Source organism: Ctenopharyngodon idella, chromosome 20, assembly GCF_019924925.1.
Source record: "Ctenopharyngodon idella isolate HZGC_01 chromosome 20, HZGC01, whole genome shotgun sequence".
In the NCBI taxonomy this organism is placed as follows: domain Eukaryota; kingdom Metazoa; phylum Chordata; class Actinopteri; order Cypriniformes; family Xenocyprididae; genus Ctenopharyngodon; species Ctenopharyngodon idella.
The window spans coordinates 17,979,077-18,004,862 of NC_067239.1; the positions used below are offsets into that span (position 1 = coordinate 17,979,077).

At 36.1% G+C, this 25,786-nt stretch overlaps 1 protein-coding gene across 1 annotated transcript in view; it reads right to left on the reverse strand.

Annotated features, from left to right (window-relative positions):
- Nucleotides 1–5,428: 5,428 nt before the first annotated feature.
- The window catches only part of exoc2 (exocyst complex component 2), a 29,433-nt gene continuing 9,075 nt past the window's right edge, over nt 5,429–25,786 (reverse strand). Inside the window, exons 8-28 of the mRNA XM_051876469.1 lie at nt 25,591–25,736; nt 24,858–24,939; nt 24,641–24,743; nt 23,480–23,598; nt 22,565–22,669; nt 21,396–21,520; nt 21,241–21,309; nt 19,731–19,888; nt 19,053–19,174; nt 17,369–17,430; nt 17,205–17,285; nt 17,034–17,093; nt 16,881–16,942; nt 15,231–15,297; nt 12,439–12,555; nt 9,780–9,921; nt 8,607–8,662; nt 8,084–8,206; nt 7,615–7,676; nt 7,395–7,454; nt 5,429–5,786 (exon numbers count right to left, since the gene is read on the reverse strand). Coding sequence (XP_051732429.1) covers nt 5,693–5,786; nt 7,395–7,454; nt 7,615–7,676; nt 8,084–8,206; nt 8,607–8,662; nt 9,780–9,921; nt 12,439–12,555; nt 15,231–15,297; nt 16,881–16,942; nt 17,034–17,093; nt 17,205–17,285; nt 17,369–17,430; nt 19,053–19,174; nt 19,731–19,888; nt 21,241–21,309; nt 21,396–21,520; nt 22,565–22,669; nt 23,480–23,598; nt 24,641–24,743; nt 24,858–24,939; nt 25,591–25,736 — 2,015 coding nt within the window. The 3' untranslated portion in view covers nt 5,429–5,692. The remainder of the gene's footprint in view (nt 5,787–7,394; nt 7,455–7,614; nt 7,677–8,083; nt 8,207–8,606; nt 8,663–9,779; nt 9,922–12,438; nt 12,556–15,230; nt 15,298–16,880; nt 16,943–17,033; nt 17,094–17,204; nt 17,286–17,368; nt 17,431–19,052; nt 19,175–19,730; nt 19,889–21,240; nt 21,310–21,395; nt 21,521–22,564; nt 22,670–23,479; nt 23,599–24,640; nt 24,744–24,857; nt 24,940–25,590; nt 25,737–25,786) is intronic.

The window sequence follows — 25,786 nt, forward strand, 5'->3', positions numbered from 1 at the left end:
AAAAATGAAAATAATGTCATTTATTAATCACCCTCATGCCGTTCCACACCCGTAAGACCTTCATTCATCTTCACAAATTAAGATATTTTTGTTGAAATCCGATGGCTCAGTGAGGCCTGCATAGCCAGCAATGACATTTCCTCTCTCAAGATCCATTAATGTACTAAAAACATATTTAAATCAGTTCATGAGAGTACAGTGGTTCAATATTAATATTATAAAGCGACGAGAATATTTTTGGTGCGCCAAAAAACGAAATAACGACTTATATAGTGATGGGCGACTTCAAAACAGGAAGCTTCAGGAAGATTCGGAGCTTCATGAGGGTGAGTAATTAATGACATTATTTTCATTTTTGGGAGAACTAACCCTTTAAGCCTCAAATCAGCATTATAGAATGATTGTGAAAATTGCTGAAAATTCAGCTTTGCCATCACAGGAATAAATCACATTTTAAATTTATTTTATTACTCTATTTTTGATAAGATAAAAGCAGCCTTGATGAGCACAATTGACTCCAAACTTTTGAAAGGTAGTGGCGTTTCAAAATTATAGCAGTATTTTCCACTAATTTTTCTTTGAGAATAACTTTCACTTCTACAGGAGAGGATTCTCTGTGAACAGACACAAGTGGACATCATTTGTTTAGTCTCTCCATCACTGGTGGGCTGACTGTGGGCTGAATAAAGGGCTGGAGGGTATTTCTTTCAGCCCCCACTACAAAAAAACACTGGAATCCCCATGAACGTGTGTGTATCTGGGGGACGTCAAGCCCTCGTTTAAGTTGAACAAAAGCAATATGTTATCTGCAGAGAATATAGATAGGGTGTGTATGACAGCACACACACAGGATGGTGTTTGTGGTTTGGAGACAGGATGGTGCGGGCAGTCTCAGCTTGATGACATCACAGAGGAAGAGGCAGAGTGACAGAAGTATCATTTTTCTTCCTTCTCAATGAAAACAGCCAGTGTGCCTCATGTGTTGTTGTTGTTTTTTTTAACCCCAAAGCTGTAATGAACAATGTCATGTACTATATATAATTCTGCTCAGCCTATTTCTTTTGAGAAGTGAATATTCAGGTCAAAAAGTCTTGAAACTATGCTATAGGAGGAGACAATTATCTTTGGGATGCATGGGACATCCTGAGAAAACATTTTACACAAACAAAAATTCTTCGAGTTTTCCACTGTTTATGGGTTCACGGTTTTACATTAACACATAAACATGTTTTGGATCATTTTCCGCTGCCTACAGAGCGGAAAGGTGCAATCATTAAAAACTTCCCTTAAGCTGTACAGCCTGAGATCAATACACCCACTCTTTCACCTGGTGCCGCACAGGGCTTTGATGCTATTTTGTCAAACTGCTTCCCTTAAATGAGTGGGTGTTAAGCGCTCTAAATTTAGAAGAATAGAAATCAACAAACAAGACTTTAAGTATTGGGAAAAAGTTAGGTTTGCGTCACTTCGCAGCACCTTTTCAGGTTTACACAAACAATAGAATGAGTTATAATGAAACAAAGGTAGAAACAATTTTTTTTTTTTTTTTTTTTACGGTATGCTGGTAGCCTGAAGGTCTTTTAAAGTGCCAATGCTCATTCAAAAGTTCATCATTTTTTTTCTGCAGGGGAAAAACCTCCTCAACATACACAAGCAAAATCACTTACCAAAGAGTTCTTTGAGGACAGACCAAAGCAGCCAGTAGGGAGGCATTATGCAAATGTGTAAAATAGTGATGTACAAGCAATGTCCGACCTACAAAAATTGGCCTTTATGCACTTTATTCAAACTTTTTATTAAATATGTCATGTCATGAAGTTGTGCCTTGAGTGTAAAATTAATGTATGCCTTCCACATCTCAATTGTATAATTTTTCGAAACGCAATGAAACAAAAACCAAATTGTGTGGTTGTCCTCTGTAACCAGGGAGAATATTGTTAAAATGGCTAAATCTGGAAAATCAGTTTTGGATATTGCTCATGTGCTGAATGTGAATGGTCCCAATATCCTTAGAATTATTTCAGAGCACAGTGAGAGCACTACCATGCAGAATGTAAAGTGCTGTGGCTAGTCAAGAAAGACTAGTGAGCATTTTAACAGGAGGATGAAAACCACCTAAATGTGGGACCACCTCAAAACAGCTTCTGAAGACTTGGATGGGACCTCCATCCTCCAGTTTCAACTTGAACTGTAAGCCAATAGCTATAAGAGGCTAGACTGAGAAGTTGTGTACCAGTAAAGAAACCTATTTATTAGTTTTATCTACTGCAGCAAAAAAAAAAAAAAAACACCTTGCATTTGCCAAAGAACATAAGGATTGGAGTATGGAAGATTGGAGCCGTCTTCTGCAGTCCGACAAGTCAGTATTCAACAACCTGGCATTGGATGGTGTCAAGTTGTTGTCAGAATTACTGGCACCCTTGGTAAATGTGAACAAAGAAGCCTGTAAAAATAAAAAAAAAATCACAAAAATCTAACCTGTCATTGAAGAAAAATAATTGAAAATGTGGGGAAATGATCTTTATGAAATAAATGTTTTTCTCCAAAAAACGTTGGCCACAATTATTGGCACCCTTTTTCAATCCTTTTTTATCCTCCTTTTCCCAAGATAACAGCTCTGAGTCTTCTTCTATAATGCCTGATGAGTTTGGAGAACACCTGACAAGAGATCAGAGACCATTCCTTCATGCAGAATCTCTCCAGATCCTTCAGATTCCCAGCTCCATGTTGGTGCTTCTCTTCAATTCACTCCACTCATTTTCTTCAGGGTTCAGGTCAGGGGACTGGGATGGCCATGGTAGAAGCTTCATTTTGTGCTCAGTGACACATTTTTGTGTTGGTTTTGATGTTTGTTTGGATCATTGTCCTGATGGATGATCCAACCATGGCCCATTATTGGATTTCTAACAGAAGCGGTCAGGTTTTGATTTTTTTTATCTGTTGGTATTTGATAGAATCCATGATGCCATGTATCTGAACAAGATGTCCAGGACCTCTAAGAGAAAAATAGGTCCACAACATTCAAGATCCAGCAGTATATTTAACCTGGGCATGGGGTACTTTTAATCCCTGTGTGCACCAAACCCATCTGGTGGGTTTGCTGCCAAAAAACATTTTTGTTTCATCTGACCATAGAAGCCAATCGTGTTTGAAGTTCCAGTTGTGTCTTACAACTGAATATACTGGAGATTGTTTATGGATAAGTGAGGAGGATTTTTTTTAAAACCCTGCCGAACAATGTAGGTGCTGTTTGATCATTTTTTTTAGTCTTTCTGATACTCAAGACTCAACTCATCTCTGCAGTTCTCCAGCTGTGATCCTTGGAGAGTCTTTGGCCAGTCAAACTGTCCTCCTCACCACGCATTAGGACGCACGTCCTAATTTAGACACACATCCTCTTACAGGCAGATTTGTAACATCTTTAGTTGATTGCAACTTCTTAATTATTACCCTAATGTTAAAAATGGGGATTTTCAATGCTTTAGCTATTTTCTTACAGCCACTTTCTATTTTGTGAAGCTCAACAATCTTTTGCTGCACATCAGAACTATATTCTTTGGTTTTACTCCTTGTGATGGATGATTAAGTGAATTTCGTTACCTCATGTTTATACTCCTGTGGAACAGGAAGTCATGGCTGGACAATTTCATTTTCCTAGTCACCCTGGTGTGCTAAAAATGTAAAAATGAATCGGAATATACTTCAGAGATATTTTACTCATAAAAAATTCTAGGGGTGCCAATAATTGTGACCAACGTGTTTTGTATATATGTATGTTAGTAGGACGAATGGAGTGTTTTAATACCAAATGCATGCGTGGCACCATTAAGCATGGCAGGGGAAATATAATGGCATTGGGGATACATGTCAGCAGGTGTTGGAAGTATCTACAAAGTTGCTGGCACTTTGATGGACTAAAAGTTGCAAGCAATGAAAGTGTTCATGCTCAGCATTTTTAAGTCTTCAAGTGACCTCCTCAGTCCCCTGACCTTAAAGCCACTGAAAACATTTGGGAAATTATTAACCCGAATTGTGGTTATTCAAGCCACAAAAAAAGATATTTTGAAGAATGTCAGTAACCAAACAGTTGATGAGCACCATAGCATTTTTTTCCTCCATACTATGGAAGTCAGTGGGTTCCTTCAACTGTTTGGTTACCCACATTCTTCAAAATATCTTCTTTTGTGTTCAGCAGCAGAAAGAAAAACCTACAGGTTTGGAACAACATGAGGGTGAGTAAATGATGACAGAATTTTCATTTTTGCATGAAATATCACTTTAAGGCGGATTGGAAAGAAGTTAAGCATGACAATGCCCATGAGTCAATGCCCAGGAAAATGGCTGCTGTAATCCAAAAAAGGGAGAACCAACAAAATATTAATAACAGATTACATTGTATTTAACGAAAGCTTATTTCCTGTGAGCTTTTTGTTTTTCTATGCCTTTTTTGCATAATACAATAAAACCCATATTTAATTATATGCTGGAATTTGCCTTTTGACCATATAATGTTGAGATTTTTATACCTTAACCAAGTTTAGTGTATTCTTCTTCTCAATATAACACACTCCTCATAATTTGATTGTTTAATTGAACCTGAAGTGTCATTAAAAGCAAATATTGCTTATATTGCCTAATGTTTAGACAGTCAGACTGGTAACCCGAAGGATGTGAGTTCGATTCTCAATACCAGTAGGAAATGAGCGAGGTGCCCTTGAGCAAGGCTTCACATCATGTCACATAAGTTAAAAGCAAATATTGTAAAAATATCCCCACCGGACATCACTTTTGGCCACTACTGTAGGTAAGTCACAGAAATAATGAAATGACTACAAACAAGGTGTTTCGGGCAAGTGTTTTTTTTTTTGTTTTTTTTTTGGAATGATGAACTCCCTTTGACCTGGACTTTGTAACTTTATAGATTGTTTACATGCACAAACAGCTACACTACACACTAAAGGGAAGGTATATTTAAAAAAAAAAAAAAAAAAAAAACCATAATAGGTGCCCTTTTAACTCAGTGCCTAGCTTGTGTTCTAGTCAGTTATATACCTCCTAAACCACATGCCAACGCTGGGTTACGCAGCAAATCATAGCAGTTTACAGTAAAGGACATCTCCCAGTACTGAACATTTCCTCCCAAGACAGGTAAAAATAACCCAACACTGCTGAGGAGGGGCAGGGTGTGTGTCTTTCTGTCTGACACTAGACAGGGTGTGTGCATGCATCGGTGATAGCGTGGTCATAATAGACTTCAACACAAAACGACTCTTTAGATGAAACGAGGACAAGAAGTCATTTCAGAACTCAATAGTTTCAACTTCAAAGAGCAAAACTCTTGCTATTTCTATCTCTCACACACACACAAAAACACAATCCTGGCAATTACTCTAACAACTGTGAACAATAACGTTTGCAGAAAACCCACTTCTGTATAAGCGCACATAGATTTATTCTGGTTTTTATTCTGAACTGTGGTTAATAAGGTGGACAAAGAGGCAGTACAACTCATATTAATCCGCCTATTAATTATCAGCAGACAGCCACATCATCACAAACACAAGCACTGTTCAGCAGATAGAAAAGACTATATTAATGGCACTAGATTGCCTTTAATGGTTTTTAAAACTGAAATAGTCTCTTAGTGTTACATTGCAGAGGCGTTGTTGAAATGTTGGGGTTTTGTGAAGGTTTATCGCTTCACAGGCTGAAAAGAGGCGGGCTTGAAGCAGTTAAGCTGTAGCTTCATACTACTCTTAAACTTATTCAGTAGCTCCTCCAAGAGTCTGAGAATAGAGAGAAACAGAAAGTGAGAGATTAGAAAAGAGCTATTAAACAAGTCAAATGAACCCTCAATAAACAAAATCATCACAAAATATATCTGTACTTTTTTGTAAATTTAATAAACAATCAAGTTTGACACACTATGCTTCAAAAAGCATTATTGTGCAAGGATTCTGATCAATTCTGATTAATGGCACTATGACACTGTGCAGGAGTCTCATCTGCTTTCACTTATGTGCTACTGGCTCAATTAAGGTCAAATCTTAGTACATGATGGTCCATTTTGGCAGGAGGCAGATTGTTTTTCAGCTGGCCTAGTCGGGCTGGTAGTTCCCATTTTTACTCACCCTTCTACCATTTTTACAGGCCTCACCACAAAATAGGCTATTTTTTCCCTCTTTTTGGGGTTAGTAAGATTTTACCGCATGGACACATTAAATTGATCAAAAATGTTCTGTTGAACTTTCTATTCATCAAAAAATCCTGAAAAAATGTATTATGGTTTTCACAAAAATATTAAGCAGCACGACTTTTTTAACTTTGATAATAATAAGACATTGTCTTTGAGCACAAAATCAACATAATTTCTGAAGGATAATGTGTCACTGAAGACTGGAGTAATGATGCTGGAAATTCAGCTTTACCATCACAGGAGTAAATAACATTTATATTTACAGTATAACGTTAAAATAGCATAATGTATAACAATATAATGTATTTTGGATAAAATATACACATCCTTTGTGAGCATAAGACTTACAACATAAAACAAATCTTACCAACGTCAAACTTTTGAACAGTAATGTAAAAATATTTATTCGTTAAATCAGGGTTCCTCAAATCTTGCCCTGGAGGGCCAACGTCCTGCAGAATTTACCTCCAACCCTGATCAAACACATCTGACAAAGCTAATCAAGGTCTTCAGGATCACTAGAAAATCACAGGTAGGTGAGTTTGATCAGGGTTTGAGCAAAACTCTGCAGGACACTGGCCCTCCAGGGCAAGATCTGAGGAACCCTGATTTAAACGAATAAATATTTTTACATTACTGTTCAAAAGTTTGAGGTTTCTGGCCCTCCTTTGAGGAACCCATATATATATATATATATATATATATATATATATATAAATTTGCAGCTATATCCAGTAATGTTACAACTTACATGATACAACCTGTGACATTAATTCATAAACACACTTTAGCTGGAAAAGGATGGCATATGATCCAAAACATTATCAACTGGTTGCCTCCAAGTCTATCCCAAGTCATTCTTGCAATTTCATATTTTAACACTGCCCACTTTAAGTGCAGGTTGAACACTATGGAGAAGATCATGCTTTCCCACTAACAGTTTCGCACTTTGAATTGATTTATTATCAGAACTCGCTGACTGATTTATGATTTACACCAAAGTGGTCATGGCAATTTATGAGTTGCGTGACATCCTATCATCTAAAAAATGACTGAAGTGAACAAAGTCATTTGCACATGTGTCATGACATTTAATGGGTGAGCTTGGTGCTAATTTTCATCATATCTGATAACCAGAAGTTATCTTTTGTTTATCAGTGTCAAGCATAATGTAATTGCGATTTGAGGTTTAACTCACTTTTTGTCGGCTCCACTCTGTAGCTGTGGTAGCGCTTCCAATGCCTGTTTAAAACTAGTGCTGAGACAAAGAAGAGAACATCACACACTCACACAAACACATTATCATACAAACACTTTTTGGTTTAGACAAATTTCTGCTTTTCTGTTTCTTATTTTTCATTAGTGTAAGCTAGTTAAGCTTTTGTGTTGAGACATGAATCAATGCGTTTGTGTCTTACCGACTCTCTGATGTGAGGTACGGCTCTATGGCATCTAGCAACGCAGAGATTTCTAGACGTGCCTGGAGAGAGAAATATTAATGAAAAAAAAATGATGGAGTGGATTTCAATACCTTAAAGGGTTAGTTCACCCAAAAATGAAAATTCTGTCCTCATTTACTCACCTTCAAGTTGTTCCAAACCTTTCTTCTGCTAAACACAAAAGAAGAATATCAGTAACCAAACAGTCGATGGACCCCACTGAAAAAAAAATACTATGGAAGTCAGTGTGGCCCATTAACTGTTTGGTTTCCGAGGGGGTAACCAAACAATAGAAGATCCCCCTCAGAAGATTTGTTTATTCTTCAAAATATCTTCTTTTGTGAAGAAAGAAATTCGTACAGGTTTGTAACAACTTGAGGGTGAGTAAATGATGAACTTTAAGAGACAAACTATCCCTTTAAGAGTGTATGTGAGGTGTGAGCTGTACCTGCAGTGCACCGTTCTTACTAAAGGAGGACACACACTGCATCAGACGACTCATTTCTTCCGCTACAGCCTCAATGATCTTTGATAAAACACGAGTAACCAGCTCCTTGGAAATTGTGAAAACCTAATAGAGCAAGAAACAAACAATCTTTGAGAATGTCAACTACTTTTATCAATATTTTTTCGTGCTGAATAAAAATACATGAGGCAGGTGAAATTTCAGCTTTGCCATCAATGAATTAAAAAAATGAATGCCCCCAAACTTTCAAACTGTAGTGTATATTTACAGTTGACTGTGCAGTCCGTCATGATGCTTTAGAATTTGGCAGGTACTTTATAAGGCAGTCCAATGTTGTGCCTACTTACTAGAATTGAAAGTGTACCTACAAACCCTTTAAATGCTGTCTAGGTAAGTTGCTCACTAGGTTTTGGATCAGAAAATTCTCAAGGTGTAAGATGTCTAACAGGGCATCTTTTAAAGCAGAGACGAGCGATTTGCCAAACTGAAGGTTTGAGCATCTCACCTCAGCATGAACAGAGATGATGCTGACCAAAGCCTCCTTCAAATAACTCCTCACACCTGAGTCAGAAACAAAGGGAATGAGAAAAGGTAGATAAATTAGTAACGTTTTTGCTATTTAAGGTTTAAACAGTGGGTAAGGAACCATCCGAAATGTAGAAGGTGGAAGAAAAATCTCATCAGATTCTCTTCACAAGTATGATATGGTTTTGCCTAGTTGTCACATCTTTCCCCCTACATTCAAGTTGCTCACTGTGTTAGGCATGGCTTCCATTATGAATAATATTTACATTATTACAACATTAATGAACTGATTTGCTAAAAGGCAGACATTAATCGATAAGTTCACACAGAGGGAGTACCATTTACGGCTTGCTTATATAGGCAACTGCCTGAGGATTCTGTTTGACCTTTCTCATTATTTTATGGAAATAGATATTTTTTCCCCTCCACACTGTGGTCAAGCAAAATCAACCTCTCTAACATATGCCAATTTTTTTTTTTTTTTTTTATAAATGTTTATGTTTATTTACTTTCTTTGCACTTTTAAAGTAATCACTTCCTGGTTCTCTATGCATGTGACACCCACATTTATTAGTCACTCTAGTAATCAAAATATTAATGCATCCTTACGAAGTATTAATTTCTTTAAAAAAAAAAAAAAAAAAAAAAATCATACTGGCCCCAAACTTCTGAACAGTATTGTAAATGACATGACATTAAATTTATTTATTATTTACATTAATGTGTATTAAAATTGGTTTGTGTATTTTGGAGCTAAAGATGATGATTTTTCAAATTGACTGGTAAATAAACAGGAGAAGTGGCAAAGGAAAATTGATTGGTTTTGCACAGTTCTACTTATTATGTCTCAGAAGAAGCAGGAAGTGTTCTTGTAAGTACACAAATGATTCACAGAAGTAATAGCATTTAGTCAAGTATGCACCACACAGACCTAATCATACTAAATATTCACACAACCACGACTGAAACTGTGACACAAAAGCAATGACGGCAGACTGAAACTGCAGAATCAAGACCAGTAAAAGTGTTTGTCGGTCTTTCCGGTACCATTTTGTACCATCTCCATGGTGATGGTCTTACAACATTCAAGCAGACAAAATCTTCTAGAAACATCCACAGTGTTATTAATATGCATGATTCAAGTGCATGATACCTGTAGGTGGCAGGCAGTCCTTCCAATCAAAGTATCCGGCGTAGATGCCAGGCTCCAGCGAGCCGACAATAGGATCAGATTTTTTCTCGATGTATGTCTCAAACAGATATTCGTCCAGCTGTCTCAATGCCTCTATGCTGGCCTGAAGAACATGGGCATGCATTCATTTTAATCACAAACCACTGATGGCTTTCACAAATCATACAAGATTCTATCCTGCAACACAAAGGGAGTTGTGCACGTGACCTTAAGAAACCATTAACATCAAACACAAACACCGCTCATCACACTTCTTGCAAAATGAGTAGAGACCACTCATGCATGTCCATCATTCTGATGTGTGTTTAACTTTAGGGAAGTCCTCAAAAAACCAAAATGGAAAGCACCATCTCAAAAGGGGTTAAATCTCTGGGATCTAAATAAAACACCAGAGATGGACATCTGTCCTGATAGATGAGTGACAATCTTCTCTGAGAAGTGGTCTAAATGTTATTACACATTAATTACTAGACTTTTATTTAAAATACAAAAAGTCTTGTTCATGCAAATCTCCTGCTGTGATGCTAGTGTTGCCAGTATGGTTGCCAGAATGTTGCTATTTGGTGTTTTTAGTGTGTTGCAATGCAGTTGCTAAGGTGTGCTTAGAAAAAAGGTTCAATGGAGTTATATATATATATATATATATATATATATAACCCTAGGGGGGTTCTTGACTCAATGACTACATTTACATGTGCACCAATAATGCAATTATTTCTCATAATCAGAGTAAGGTCTTAATCGCAGAACTCTTCACTCCAGTTTACATGCAATTTTCATTACTCTGATTATTCACTCATAGGTATGGTTATACCACTCTCAGATAGATATACAGTATGCATGTTACCGGCCATTGTTTTAATCTACTCGCATCAAATTCAAAATACATTTTTATGGATGTACTGGATATTATTCGGCACCATGATGAGCATCGCAATGCCGGTGTTGTGCTGAATTTTGACCCCCTGCCAGATTATTACCCCCCTAGTATTGGCAGGTTTAGGAGTGGGTGTGGGGGAGGGGGAGGGGTTAGGATTAAGGGTGGGGTCAAAATTAGGCAATCAGGTACCAACTTCAACAAGGGGAGTAGTAATTTGGCAGGGGGTCGAAATTCGGCACAACACTGGGTTTGGCTACGCTGTCGTTTCGTTCTTCGCGCCGTCTGGATGAAGATACGGAGCAGAGACTGCGCAGCGAGTTGTGTTGACAGAGTTTAGCAATTTGGTGAAGAGAAAACTTCAGAATAATGTCATTCATGAAGTTGTGTGAACAACACACAGTATCCGTGTACGTTCGAGCACGTGCACTTCAGAGTCAGAGCGGAAATAATTTGATTAAGTTGTTTACATGCCTGTTTACTACGATTAAAATCGGCGTACACCACCTAGAGGTAAGGTGTAATCTGAGTATTGCCAAAATCACATTATAATCGCATTATGAGGGTACAAGTAAACACTCACGAATATATTATGCCAAAAAGGTCCTATTTAAGGAGATATTTCTTCAATGATTGCATAACACTTTCATGTTTAATGGTTTTTTTTTTTTTTTTTTTTTCTAGTAATAAAGTATGTTTAGAAGCAGTTTAATTCATAAAATGTAATCCAAATAAAATATGAATTAAAACAAAATTAATTAAAACTAAATCCATAAAACGATCCCATGTTGGGAACCCCTAAAATGTTCTATATGTGAAGTGCCTGATAGAACCCTTTTGTATGGTATTCTGATTCCAAGATATGGCTTGGATTCTGCATTCATTGTAAGTCTGCATCTGTCAAAGATTTTGTACAGTCCAAACTGTTCAAATCGTAACAGGACAACTCTTCTTAAGCTGCATGATTTGAGGCATCATATCTGTATCACTGCAGATTTAACACTTAATGCTAAAGCTGCGGTAAATTCAGCAATTAAATCTGAGCTGAGTCTGGTTTTAGGTAGGTGGTCCAACTGCGGTATATTCAGCCTTATCAGTCAGATCACTTTCTGCATTCCCATTGGTAGTCACTGCATATTTGCATAAAGTTAAGCTCTGCTAACGGTCGTTGTCAGTACGAAATCCCTTTACAGTTAGGGGTTTGTTCAAATCATTTATCCTAATGAGCAATAGTATTAGTGATGCAGCTCTCTGGAAACTATGAGGCATGATCAATAATCAATGCTTATTTCTCATCTGTATTAAGAGAAATAGATCAGTCACTTTGTGATCATGTAATAAAGCTCTCTTGTGAGTTATCAGGCTCTTATTCAGAGATAAATCTCTCTGCAAAGTGAAATGCAGATTATTCTCATCACACTAAATTTATCTACACAATCACTTTAAGCTCAACACACTCATTCACTACGAACTGCATTTACTGGAAAGCCAACCATAACCTTTAGGGAGGGCTTTCACGCTCTCCCCTGCAGGGGCACAAAAGCCACCTCGAGTGAGTGTGTTCTAATGCTACCCTGAAAAACCCTTGAGCTTCTCCTCAATCTGTGTGAGTCATTCTCACTTCAGTAAAAGAAAACATAAACGACCAAAGTTAGAATCACACCTGTTATGGCTTAAAAAAAGAAAATGCCAACTGTGGACTGGAGTAAAAGGGAAAAAGGAAGTGTGCATGTGTCTTTGTACCCTTATGATCTTCTCTGCAGAGGTAAAGCCGTTCTTCTCCAGGTGCTCAGCCAGATTGAGAAACGTGTGTCTCTCCAGATACTGACAGTTACTGAGGATGATGAGGAGACGTTGCTCCTGCATGGGTCAGAACACACAAAGAGAAACTGATTCAGTTACAATAAACACACACACACACACACACACAGAGATTTTGGGGTATTTTTCTCGAAAAATACAAATGCTGTTCTTTTGAACTTTATATTTAGTCAAAGAATCCTAAAAAAAATTTACACAAAAATATTAAGCAGCACAACTGTTTTCAACATTGATTTTGTGTGTGTCTGTATATGAACAAAATACATATAGATAGTAATTAAAACAATGCAGAAAGGCTGAGAGTATGTGTGAAGCTATTATAGATATGATTGGTAATATAGTGCCTTTATTTAAAAACTGGTGAACCATAAACCAGTCTGTGAAAGAAAGAGAGAGTAAAATAGAGAAAAAGAGAGAGATAGAGGGGAAACCTGCAGCTCTTCCACTGCAGGCTAGGGGAAACCCCATGTGAGCCGGCCGCAGCACTGAAGAGAAAGCTGCTGTTTGCCAAAACACATGACTTCTGTGTGTGGTGCTCTAATGTTTGCTGTGTTGCAGATGGAAACTGTGACAAAGACATCCATAACGGAACACAGGATGTTTTCTCAGGAAAAGGATTCTTCAGAACTAATAAATAACAAGAAAAAACAGTGGTATTTTGGAAAAAAAGCGTGATTTTTTTTTTTTGCATCTTATGACAAAACAGTAAACAGAGTGTCATTTCGTTTAAATATAGAACAAACATTTTTAAGCAAATGCCACGTTTCAAATTACAAACAAATATATAGTTCAGAATTTACAAAAAAAAAAAAGTATTTGTACACTTTCTGGTTGTCAAATGTTAATGCGGTTGGTTTGCAAGGAAAATTAAACAACTAAAAATGACGTTCACTTTGCAGATGCCACTTTGCTTTAATATTCTGTATCGATGGTGAAGTCATTCAGTTATTGTAAATCCTGACTTAATTATCAAGAAGACTCCAAATACATTAAGGGGTCACTGTAAACTCTATTTATGCGGTTTAAACTTTTACATAAGCACATGTGCCCACACACACACACACACACAATGAGGTGTAAAGTATTTGAGTAAATGTAATTAGTTACTGTACTTGAGTATCGTTTTGGCTACTCTGCAGTTTTACTGAGTATCAAAGACATTGGCAATTTTTACTCTTTACTTGACTACATTTTTGAATAAGTGCATGTACTCTTTACTCTATTTGTGATGAGTAATGAAATTACACATTACATTTTGCATGGCACCTAACTTTTTCTGCAGCAGTTTATTTCTGCTACAAAAGAAGCGATATCGCCATCTACAGGGCACTGCAAATACTACATCTTGTGTGTTTTTCCCTTACTCACCAAAATTTGTCAACAAGGCTAATTTACATGCTAATGCGAGTGCATTAGCATGTAGTTTTGAATCGCTAGAGTTTTATATATGAGTGGCAAAATGAAAAGTGACGAATTCGAAACAAAAGATTCGTAAAGCTTTGAAGATTCATGAAGCAGTGTTTTAATATCGTTAAAATTTGTTATTTTGTTTATTTGGCGCACAAAATTCTCGTATTCTCGTCGCTTCATAACATTAAGATTGAACCACTGTAGACACATGAACGGTTTTAAATGTGTCTTTAGTAGCTTTCTGGGCACTGAAAGTGTTAATTATCTTGCTCGCAATAGAGGTCTCACTGAGCAATCGAATTTTATCAAAAATATCTTAATTTGTGTTCCGAAGATAAACGGAGGTCTTACGGGTGTAGAACGACATGAAGGTGAGTAATTAATGACATAATTTTCATTTTTGGGTGAACTAACTCTTTAAGTACTGTTAAAATCACATACTCTAAGACTTTTACTCAAGTTGTTTTGGAATTGGTGACTTGTAACTTGTAATGGAGTCATTTGCACTGTAAGGTATCTGTACTTTTACTCAAGTAAGGTTTTCAGGTACTCTTTACACCTCTGACATACATACAGCATTACTGAATAAGCACAAAATGAGGCATTAAATAGAGGGAGGAAGCACTTCAAGGTTACATGAGGTCTCTGAATATCTTCAATCGATGAGGTGCTGTTTCGTTTTGAAAATTTTAAACACATGGCCCCATTACCAGGTTTCTCTCTCTTGTTCTCTCAATCTTTTCATCTATTAGGTTTGCAGCTTTCAGTAAAACTGTGACACTCTGTGGTTCTGATACTACACATGAACACAGTGTTATTTGGATTTCAGTCAGTGCCTCTGACTAATCGTTTAAAACAAGGCGAGGAGCTGAACATGTCAGTGTGAGCAGTATGAAGGAGGCTGTTATCTCCTCTAACTTCCTATTCTCCGTACTCAAATATCCTGTCGCATACAGTGACATCCACCTCTGCAGTTTACTTTACCATGAATAAAATACCACAGTTTGGACCACATGCTGTGCTAATCAGTCCACACGTACTGTGGTGTTTTTTTGTTTGTTTTTTTTGCCTTTTTGACAAAAGTGAAGAGGGAAGAAAAATATCTAATCCTGTCTCCACAGCTTGATGTGCTAACTGCTAGGCCACAGCTCAGACATTTTTAATGAATTTATATAAATAATGAAATTATCTGTATGTATTTTATAGCACACAGTAATCTGCATTATTACTCTGAAGAGAGAGAAAGACAAGATGGAACATGGTGAAAGGTGAAAATCAGGAGGAGAAGAGAAGGAAGTCCTTACTGGTTTTGAACTAAAGTCTTCTTTGATGCTTCCAAAAAGATCAGGTGAAGCCAAGTCCACAGATAAACTGAAAGAGAAAGACTTTGATAGTCCAATTCTACTGCAAGATTAAAATGAAGATTAAAATTAAAATTAATTACTCGCCCTCGTTTGAAACCCATAAGACTTTCGTTCATATTCGGAACACATAAAAATCATCATAAAAAAAATCATAAAAAGTCTCTTCAGAAAAATTGGACTAAACCGCTCAATTCATATAGATTAGTTTTCCGAAACCTTTATGAACTTTTTGAAGTGTCAAAGATCAAGTTGCAAAGGCAGTCAATGGAGGGACAGAATGATGTCAGATTTCATCAAAAAGATCTTCATTTGTGTTCCGAAGACGAACAAAAGTCTTAGGTTTAGAACGATATGATGGTGAGTAATTAATGACAAAATTTTCATTTTGGGGTGAACTAGCTCATTTTTTTCCTGAATGATCCAAGTTTTTCAAAAACACAAAAATTAAAAATGTAATTAATACAGACAATGATTTGTAAAAAAAAAAAAAAATATTTTCTCTAACATGTTTTCCATTTCTGAATTAAATAAAAAATACATATTGTTTGAAAAACTGTCTGTCAAATTAAAGTCAGTGTGGCATAACCAACATACAGGAAGCCATTTTAGTTAGAAAACAGACAGGACTTTTAATGACATGATCTTTATGACATTTATTAAAAATGTGTACACTCAAAGATTTTTTTTTACACCACTTGACATTTTTAGATCCATTAAAGTCCCCCGTAGCGAATAATTTTATACCTTAAAACTCATCTTTGATCACAATTTATTAAGATTAATAATTTGAAGATTACAAATTTTAAAAAAAAATTCCTGTGAAAAAAAAACTTCATGCCTTAAAATAGCTTGAATGTAACTCTACACCCTTGCTTCATTTAGTATACACAGATCTATGAATATGCTAATTAGCCCTGCCTCCACTCACTCGCACGAGCTCAGAGATCCACTCGGTCAACCTACTGAGGTAAACGCTGCACCATGGCATCACTTTTTACAACATCGGACACATAACGGTACTTAATATGGTTAGCCTTTTGCTTGACTACATGAACAAACAGCTAATAATGTGTTTGTTGTAGCTATTGCTACAAAAACCATGTTCCCTTTTGCTATCTCAGTCAGACAGCTGCCTTCTAAAAATCAGCATCCTTACAAACGCTTTGAACAACTCAGAACGTCAGTGGAGAAAGGCAAATAGTTCATCATAACATTGTAATATACATCATACACTTGCTATATTGCTAAAACTACATGATTTTTCATATCAACAGAAAAATATACCGTGATAATCTGGCTTCTCTTGAGACTCTCCTCTTTCAGAGTGGTCATAGTTAATGATATGCTAAAGCTGTAATTGGTTACAAGGTAGTTTGTGATGTAAGAAACACCAGCTCTTTTTTCCACTGCAGTTTTAAAGAGAAAATACTCAACAATGGTGTCAACTTATGAATTTGCACATGGTTTGTCTTAAAGCATATTAAAAACACCACATAGACATATAAACAACATTAAAAACTTGATTTTCACCACAGGGGGACTTTAATTTTTGTTTTTATTATATATATTTAAAGTGACAATAAAACTCACTGAGAGGTGTCGATGTCTCCATCAGTCTTGATGCTGAGCTGCTCGAGACATTTAATAAAGACCTAAACCAAGTAGAGACATAAAAAATACTTTTCAATTAGCAGGAATTATATTTACAAATCCTAACAAACGACAGATACCAGCACACAATACCTTCATGATAGAAATACACTGTTCGCAAGCTTTGTCTTGAACCACATCCAGATTTAAGATCTAAAGACAAGAGAGAGTGAGACACACACACTTACACACACATTGACTGATTAAACTCTATATAATCTGTAGTGGAAAGGCTAGGGATGAGTATTGTGTGAGGGTTTGTACATTGATCTCTCCAAGTTTACACTCCATGGGCTCCTTCAGAGACTGCAGCATCTGAACCATGCACTGCTCAAACTGGGCCGGCTGAAACACACACACCGTTTATCCATAAATTATTAGAATGAAATAAACTAGAATGGAATATAATAAAAGCATAATAGATGTACCAGTGACGTAATTCCCTCATTGTCCACAACCCAGTCTTCTTTTTCGGCAAGTCTCTTTACATCTAAAAAAAACCCCACAAGGATTAGTTACATTAAATCCGTACAAAAACCTTACTTCTCCCATTCTCCCAACATTAGTGATGAGAAAGCTACTTTAACTGGGAAATCTAGCCTTCTGAAAAAGTACTAAGCTATTAAGTTAGAACAAAAAATAGCTACATTTACACTAAAATACAACTATAAAATACTATAATTTATATATATAAAAAAGTCAAAAGTCTAGATACAAAAATCTAGCAGAATTTAACTAAATATTTTGCTACAAAAAAAAAAAAAAAAAAAACAGACACAGGGACTTCTGTGCAATTTTGTGAGGTTTTGAAATTATCTGAACAACTGTTTGGCTACTAAAATTTTGTCACCCCTGTGGTGAAAATCAAGTTTTTAATGTTGTTTATATGTCTATGTAGTATTTTTAATATGCTTTAAGACAAACCGTGTGCAAATTCATATGTTAACACTATTGCTGAGTATTTTCTCTTTAAAACTGCAGTAAAAAAAAAAAAAAAAGACAGTCGGTTTAAAATCACTGGTGTCTGTGACGTCACAAACTACCTTGTAACCAATCACGTCAACGTGCCGACGGGCTTTAGCATATCATTAACAGCGAACTAGCAGGGGAGTCTCAAGAGAAGCCAGGTTATCCCGGTATATTTTTCTGTTGATATGAGATTTAGCAATATGGCGGATGTATGATGTATATTACGATGTTATGATGAACTATATGCCTTTCTCCACTGACGTTCTGAGTTGTTCAAAGCGTTTGTAAGGATGCTGATTGTTAGAAGGCAACTGTCTGACTCTGACATGGCAAACGGGAACATGGTTTGTGTAACATTAGCAACACATTATTAGCTGTTTGTTAATGTAGTCAAACAAAAGGCTAATCATATTAATTACCGTTATGTGTCTGACGTTGTAAAAAGCGATACCATTGTGCAGCGTTTACCTCAGTAAGTTGACCGATTGGATCTCTGAGCTGGCGTGAGTGAGTGGAGGCGGGGCTAATTTGCATAATCATTGATCCGCATATATTAAATGAGGCAAATGTGTAGAGTTACATTCAAGCTATTTTAAGGCATGAAGAATTTTTTTCACAGGAAAAAACATTTAAATATATCATTTTGGTGATCAAAGATGAGTTTTAAGGGATAAAATTATTGACTACAGGGGGACATAAAGTTATACTGCTCCAGATTTTAGTGTTCGCCTATGGTTAACTCTGTGAAGAAGAAAAAAAAAAAAAAAACTTTAGTTGACTAGAGCTGTTTTAATAAAACTATAAAAATGACTATGGAGCTGTGACTGAACATGAATGCTAATGAATTTAGTTGAGCTCTAGAGCTCCCTCTACTGTAACAATTCGACATTAGTGACAGACTGATACAGTATATTGGCCAATCCATCTTGAGATGTTCATTGTTGACCAATAAGCTTATCTGCAAGGGCAATTACAAGAAAAGGTTACTTCCCACTTGTGTCAGCTCTAAAAATCTACTGACAGTCTTGCTGATGAATAATAATTTTTCAGTGAATTTTGAGCAAATATTCACACTTGCCTGCCTTGTTTGCCTGAACTGAAATGGAGACATTTGAAAAAAGCTCAGTGAATGGATAGTTTTACCCTCTTCAGTGTGCTGTAGTGTGGTCAGCAGGCAGTGCACACGGAGGTCCTGCAGTAAATCCTGAATCACCTGCAGCAGGTCATTAGGAATCTCCAGAGCTGACAGAGCCTCATGACTCAACCTGAGAGAGAAACCATTATTTTAACATCCAATAACAGAATCTGTGAAATGGAAACAGCAGTAAAATAATTCGGTTTTAACTGGATCTATAATGTACATGATGATGATTGTACTCACAAAAAAGAAGTCACGTTTACATGAAACAGACGAGTGCAACAGCACAACAAACTTGCTTAAAGTTCACCCAAAAATTAACATTCTGTCATCATTTACCCTCTCTTATGTTGTTCCAAACCTGTATGACTTTCTTTTTACTGTGGAATATAAAAGATGATTTTTTGAAGAATGTTGTTAACCAAACAGTTTTGGTGCCCATTGATTTCATTGTATGGACAAAAAAAACAAGCAAAACATTTCTCAAAATATCTTCTTTTAAACTGCACAGAAGAAATGAGTCGTACAGGTTTGGAATGACATGAGCAAATGATGACAGAATTTTCATTGTTGGGTGAATGATTCCTTTATAATATAAAATCAGCATATTTGGTTTCGGACACAAATTTTCATTTTGACGCATCACTAATTCCTACATCCCTACTACAAATTCGCACACGTACCTGACGATGTGGATGACCTGTGTGAGCCAGGCTCCACTGAGAGGGGTTTTGGTGTCCCAGCCTCCATACTGCCGCAGCTGCATCTCAGTAAGAGAGGAAGGTAACAGAGCCCCTCGAACTAACTGCACCAGGCGCCGGGTCACTTCCTCAATCATGCCCTACACACAATCAAACACATTATACAGTGAAAACAGTCCTTACTTTCACACACAGGTTGTCTCAAATAGTGATGCAACAAATTAATTTTTTACAGAAACACCAAAACCGAAATTAAAGTTTTATTTAGCCGAAAACCAGAACCGAATATAAAGTTTTTAATAATCAATTAATCAAATGTATTTATTATCAACACTCAAACAAAAACCGAGTTGTTTATGAAGATTTATATTGCACATTTATATTGCCTAACCCATTTTTTTTTTTAAATATAAATATTTAAATGGTGGGTGTAAAAAAGAAAAGAAAAAAAAAAAAACTTATTTTCAAGACATATTTATTCAAACATACATTAAATAATGAAGACAACAGGTTAAGTAAAAATTAAATAAATATGCAATAAAGTGTACATACTGTATTTAGCATAATGCTCCTCTCTAGAGTTGTTTTTTTAATAGCTGTCTAACAAGCTATGGACACTGAATGGCTTTCCTGCCATAAATATAACATCACCAGCCATTGTTTACAAGCTGTTTTATTGATGTCTGTCTGCAGTTGAAACACTGTTTTTGAGTGATTACATACATACATTTCAGTAAGTTGTACTGTTTCTTTCAACAAGTGACAGTAAAGACATTCATAATGTTACAAAAGCTTTCTATTTCAGTTAAATGCTGTTCTTTTGAATTTTCTGATCATCAAAGAATCCTGAAAAAAAAAAATGTACACAATTGTTTTCAACATTTATAATAATAATAAAAGTTTCTTGAACACCAAATCAGCATATTAGAATGATTTCTGAAGGATCATGTGACACTGAATACTGGAGTAATGATGCTGAAAAAATTCAGCTTTGTTACAGGAAAAAGTTACATTTTAACATATATTCAAATAAAAAGAGTTATTTTAAATGGTAATAATATTTCACAATATTACTGTTTTTGCTGTATTTTTGATCAAATAAATGTAGCCTTGGTGAGCAGAAGAGACTTCTTTCAAAAACATTAATGTTTCAAACTTTTGACTGGTACTGGATGTACTGATGTTAATTCATGTTTATTTAATGCTATAACTAAGATCTTGGTTCATCAAAATGAAATTTGATTAAAAACGAGAAATCAATATTGTCAAGTCGGTCCTGGCATCCACACAGATGACATGTTTACCTGTTGTAGCTTACCCACATTGTGTGAAGGAAACAGACACTTGCCATTGGAGTAGCGCTATTAACTGTTTTGATCAATGAATTCAGTCTAAATTTTGGTGCATCACTAGTCTCAAACCTTAGTGACTCGTGCTCACACTTTCAAGCTCCAGACTATAAGCACAAAAACATTCCAGCTGCTTTACTGACCTTAAAGTCATTCTGTCTTTGCCGAGCGTTCTTCTTTAACTTCTCCACCTGACCGGACTTCTCTCCCGTCTTTCGAAGACAACACAGTCAACAAGAGAGATTACATTATCCTTTTGTTTCTAACACTCTGAAGGTATATTTGTGTGTGTAACTACCTCACTAAACAGGCTGCCGTTGACGTAAGAGATCCAGAGTTTCCAGAAGTTGGGCAGCTGGCTGATGACCACGTCTGAGAGCTTCTCCACAAACCTCACCTGCTGAGGGCTCTTATAGTGCCACGCTGAGAAAATATGTTTGATATAACATTACATACAAAGACAGCAGTATTCTGCTTATAAAAGGATAACGGATGTCAATGAGCTTTCTGTGAGTTTCACAACTAATTCTAACTAGGAACACTTTCAAACATCACATCATTTTTCTGTCTTATCTGAAAGCAAAATTCTGCACAAAGTGACAAAATCATGCCAAATCAGAACATTTTCTGTAATTGTATATATAGTATAGCAGTGTTTCTCAACCACATTCCTGGAGGCCCACCAACACTGCACATTTTGCATGTCTCCTTAATTAAACACACCTGATTAGGGTTATCAGCTCATTAGTAGTGACTCAAAGATCTAAAAAGGGTGTGTCAGACAAATATATATATATATATAAAATTACAGTACATAGGGCAGAAAATCCAAACGCTCGCCTGTCATTCATCGACCTCAAATATGGCTTATCACCTGAAACATGTAGCAACTTTACATAACTGCTCGCTTTAAAGTTAACCTAGAAAAATGTGGGCTATACAAGTGTTTGCGTGGAGTGTGAAAGCTAAATAGTAGTGTGCCTACTGCATGACAGCTAACATGGAGGCACCGGTGAGATCCCTTGCACTTAAAATACTCTGACATTTTTGGTCATACAGATAAGAGTAATACATTGTTTGAATCTGTGAAGAGTCTATTTTTATTTATGTGCACTCACAATAACAACAAAACATTGTGCTTTTGTAAAATAATGAAAGCAAACAGGCGCTTTCTGCTGTGTCTCTCTGTGAACTTGAGCGCGCAAAAAAAAAAGGAAAAAAAAGAACCGAAACTCCATGTAAACTTGCTTCACAGACATGAAAAATATATGTATAGAAATCGAAATGTCTAATATATATATATATATATATATATATATATATTTTATGCAATTTTGGTAAATAATAGCTGCTGAAATGTCAGCTTTGCATCATGTGAATAAATATATTAAAAAAGATAAAAGATCAATAATTTTTGATTGAATAAATGCAGCCTTGGTGAGCAATAAGCATTGTTATTGTACTCACAGTCATCTTTAGGCGTCTGGAAGCTGCCTCCTCTCTTCACTGGAGCTGGGAGGCTGATCCTGTTCAGAGCTGAGGAGCGATCCAGCTCTAACCCGACACCACCCACTGAGACAGAGAGACACGGTGAATGCTCATCTACATATGTCAGCATTTAACAGTGAAACACATTTGTAAAAATAAAGAGTTTCGCTTGAGGTTGACAGTTAAGGCTTAAATGAGAAGGTACATTTTTGATTTAATGGGGAAACAATGGTAAAAGTTTCCCCATCATTTTTTTACTTGTGATTTGAGTGCAAGTCATGAGGTGAATTCTTTTATCCAAAGTGACTTACAGAACCCTTATCATAGGAAAATCATCCTGTGGTAAGGTTCAAATCTAACAACCTTTTGGATACTCAGTATCCCAGATCAACTGGTAGGTATCATGTAGTACCTCTTCTCTGACAATAGATGGCACTAGAGGTCTTTCTGGGCTCTTCCTGAGCCTTGATTAAATTGTTGATATAGTCTGAAACATTCAATATGTCCAGATAGTGTACACATGTCATGTTTCTCTCTCACACAGATAAAGACATATACCATTCAGCCACTTGAATGTTTACTCCCTCTCTTTCTATATAAAAAATGAGTGCGGGTGTTGATCCAGGTGTCCAATCATCTCCTGTGTTTATCTATGCTCCTCTCTCTTCTTGTATTCCCCGATGTCTGCCTTTCTCTACAGCAAACCCCCCCCTCAGCTCTGCCACACTATAGAGCTCTGTGGACTTCCTGTTCTCTATAGGGTCATGACCAGACCACACACGGGCTGCTCTCTATCTAAACACACACACACAGGGCAGAACACACACACTGCTTTCGCTCTTCGGAGCAGTAGAGAAACCATCAATTTATTTCAAACTATCTATGTGTGTGTACCTTTCTGCTCTTTGATAAAATCTTCTTTACAGTTTTGCATCAGCTGCAAGATCCACTTGTGTTGTGCAACTATACACTGCCACGCCGGGTCACCTGGAGCATGCAGATCCGACAGATATCTGAATAAAAAGAGAAAGAGAATCATTAGAATATAATTGCATCTTCAGGAAACTCTTAAACCCCTCTCACAACGACAGGTCACTCCTGACACTGGGTGCTTTAATGCTATTGGGCCGCATAACTTGTCATAGCTTTTGAAAATCTGACTATAAATGGGATGGCAGTAAAAATAAGATGCTGTTATTTTTGAAAAGAAATCAGTTATACACAAAATACAATAATAAATTTCTGCAATATTTCTAATATTATATATAATAAAAAAGGCGGGGAATGTAATTACTTAAAAATAAATAATCCAATACAAAATATTTACACTACTGTACAAAGATTTGGAGATTCTTAAAAAAAAAAATTAATACTTTTATTTAGTAAGTATGCATTAAATTCATCAAAAGTGACAGTAAAAACAGAGATTTTAATTTTAAATAAATGTTGTTCTTTTGATTTATATTCATCAAAAAAAAAAATCACAGATTCCACAAAAATATTGTGTAGCACAACTGTTTTCAACATTGATAATAAGAAATTACATTTTAAAATGGATTAAAATAGAAAACAGTTATTTTGATTGTAAAAATATTTTACAATGTTACTGTTTTTACCATTTTTTTTGATCATAAGAGCATAAGAGTTCTTTAAAAAATAAGAACAAATCTTAACGACCCCAAACTTTTGAACATGTATACGTTATAATAAAATGAATATTTATAATTAAAATGAATATTTTTGAGTTGACTTTCTCACACAGAATAACTAAGTCTTTTTACATGAAATAGCTGCATTTATATTTTGGGAGGGGAGTCCACCAGGGGAATATCTTATTTGGGAGTCCTTGGCATCCAAAAGTAAGAAAACCCTGTCACAAGTGATGGACAATGTGAGCTCCACTGTCTTCACTTGGATTGGATGTCATTGCATTGTTGCTCATTTGTCTAAATTTAAACGTTTCTCACTCGGTTGTGTCACTGGACACTGATATTGTGTTTCAGTTCTCCTAGAAACAGAATTGCAGTTTGTCACTTTAAGTCGCTTGTCACACACCTAATATAGCGTTTTTGATCATGTAGAGTGGATGGTGTCTCCAGAAGTTTATCCATAAGCAGTTTCCTCAGGGCTTCTATCCGAGTCTCCACCTCTGAATACACTACAAACAAACATGCAGGACAATCTTTCAATACTCCAGCTAACGTGAATGTACATAAGAGGATGTGTGTCATTAACATATGCTATCAGATATTATCAGTGAAGATCAGATAACCTTTCTTGAAGACTGGGACCTCTGTGTTCCCAAACAAAGATTTGGCTTTCTCGTAATCATTGATGACCACGTCATAATCCCCCTGAATGGGAAACAGATATACTGTCAGTTTAGCATTCAGATATAATTTTTATATATTGCAGAGTGCATACAATAGCGTTCAAAATTTGGGGTCGGTAAGATTTTTTTGAAATAAGTCTCTTATGCTCACCAAGGCTGCATTTATTTATTTGATCAAAAATATAGTAAAAAGGCAATATTGTGAAATATTATTACAATTCAAAATAACTGTTTTCTATTTTAATTTATTTTAAAATGTAATTTATTCCTGTGATGGCAAAGCTGAGTTTTCAGCATCATTACTCTAGTCTTCAGTGTCACATGATCCTTCAGAAATCATTCTAATATGCTGATTTGGTGCTCAAGAAACATTTCTTATTATTACCAATGTTAAAAACAGTTGTGCTGCTTAATATTTTTGTAGAAACTGTGATACATTTTTAGGATTATTGGTTAAATAGAAAGTTAAAAAGAACAGCAATTATTTGAAATAGAAATCATTTGAAACATTATAAATGATTTACTGTCACTTTTAATCAATCGAGAGCATCCTTGCTGAATAAAGGTATTAATTTCTTTTAAAAAATCTTACTGACCCAACGATAGTGTAATTGTGTAGGTAAGAGAGTTAGAGAGAGAGTGTGTGTGAGTGTGTGTGTATGGGAGATGCCACCTTCTGGATGTTGCGTTCAATGTTGAGTGGCAGGTTAAACAAAAATTTGAATCTTTGGAGCACATTGAGAGCGTTGCGTGTTGAGTCGGCCTTGTCCTTTCTGCCCAACACTTCTTGAAACAGGGTGTCAGCAGTTTCACTTGCTCCTGAGAGGAATGAGCAAATGGAAAGAAATGAGAAAAGGGTGTAAAAGGAT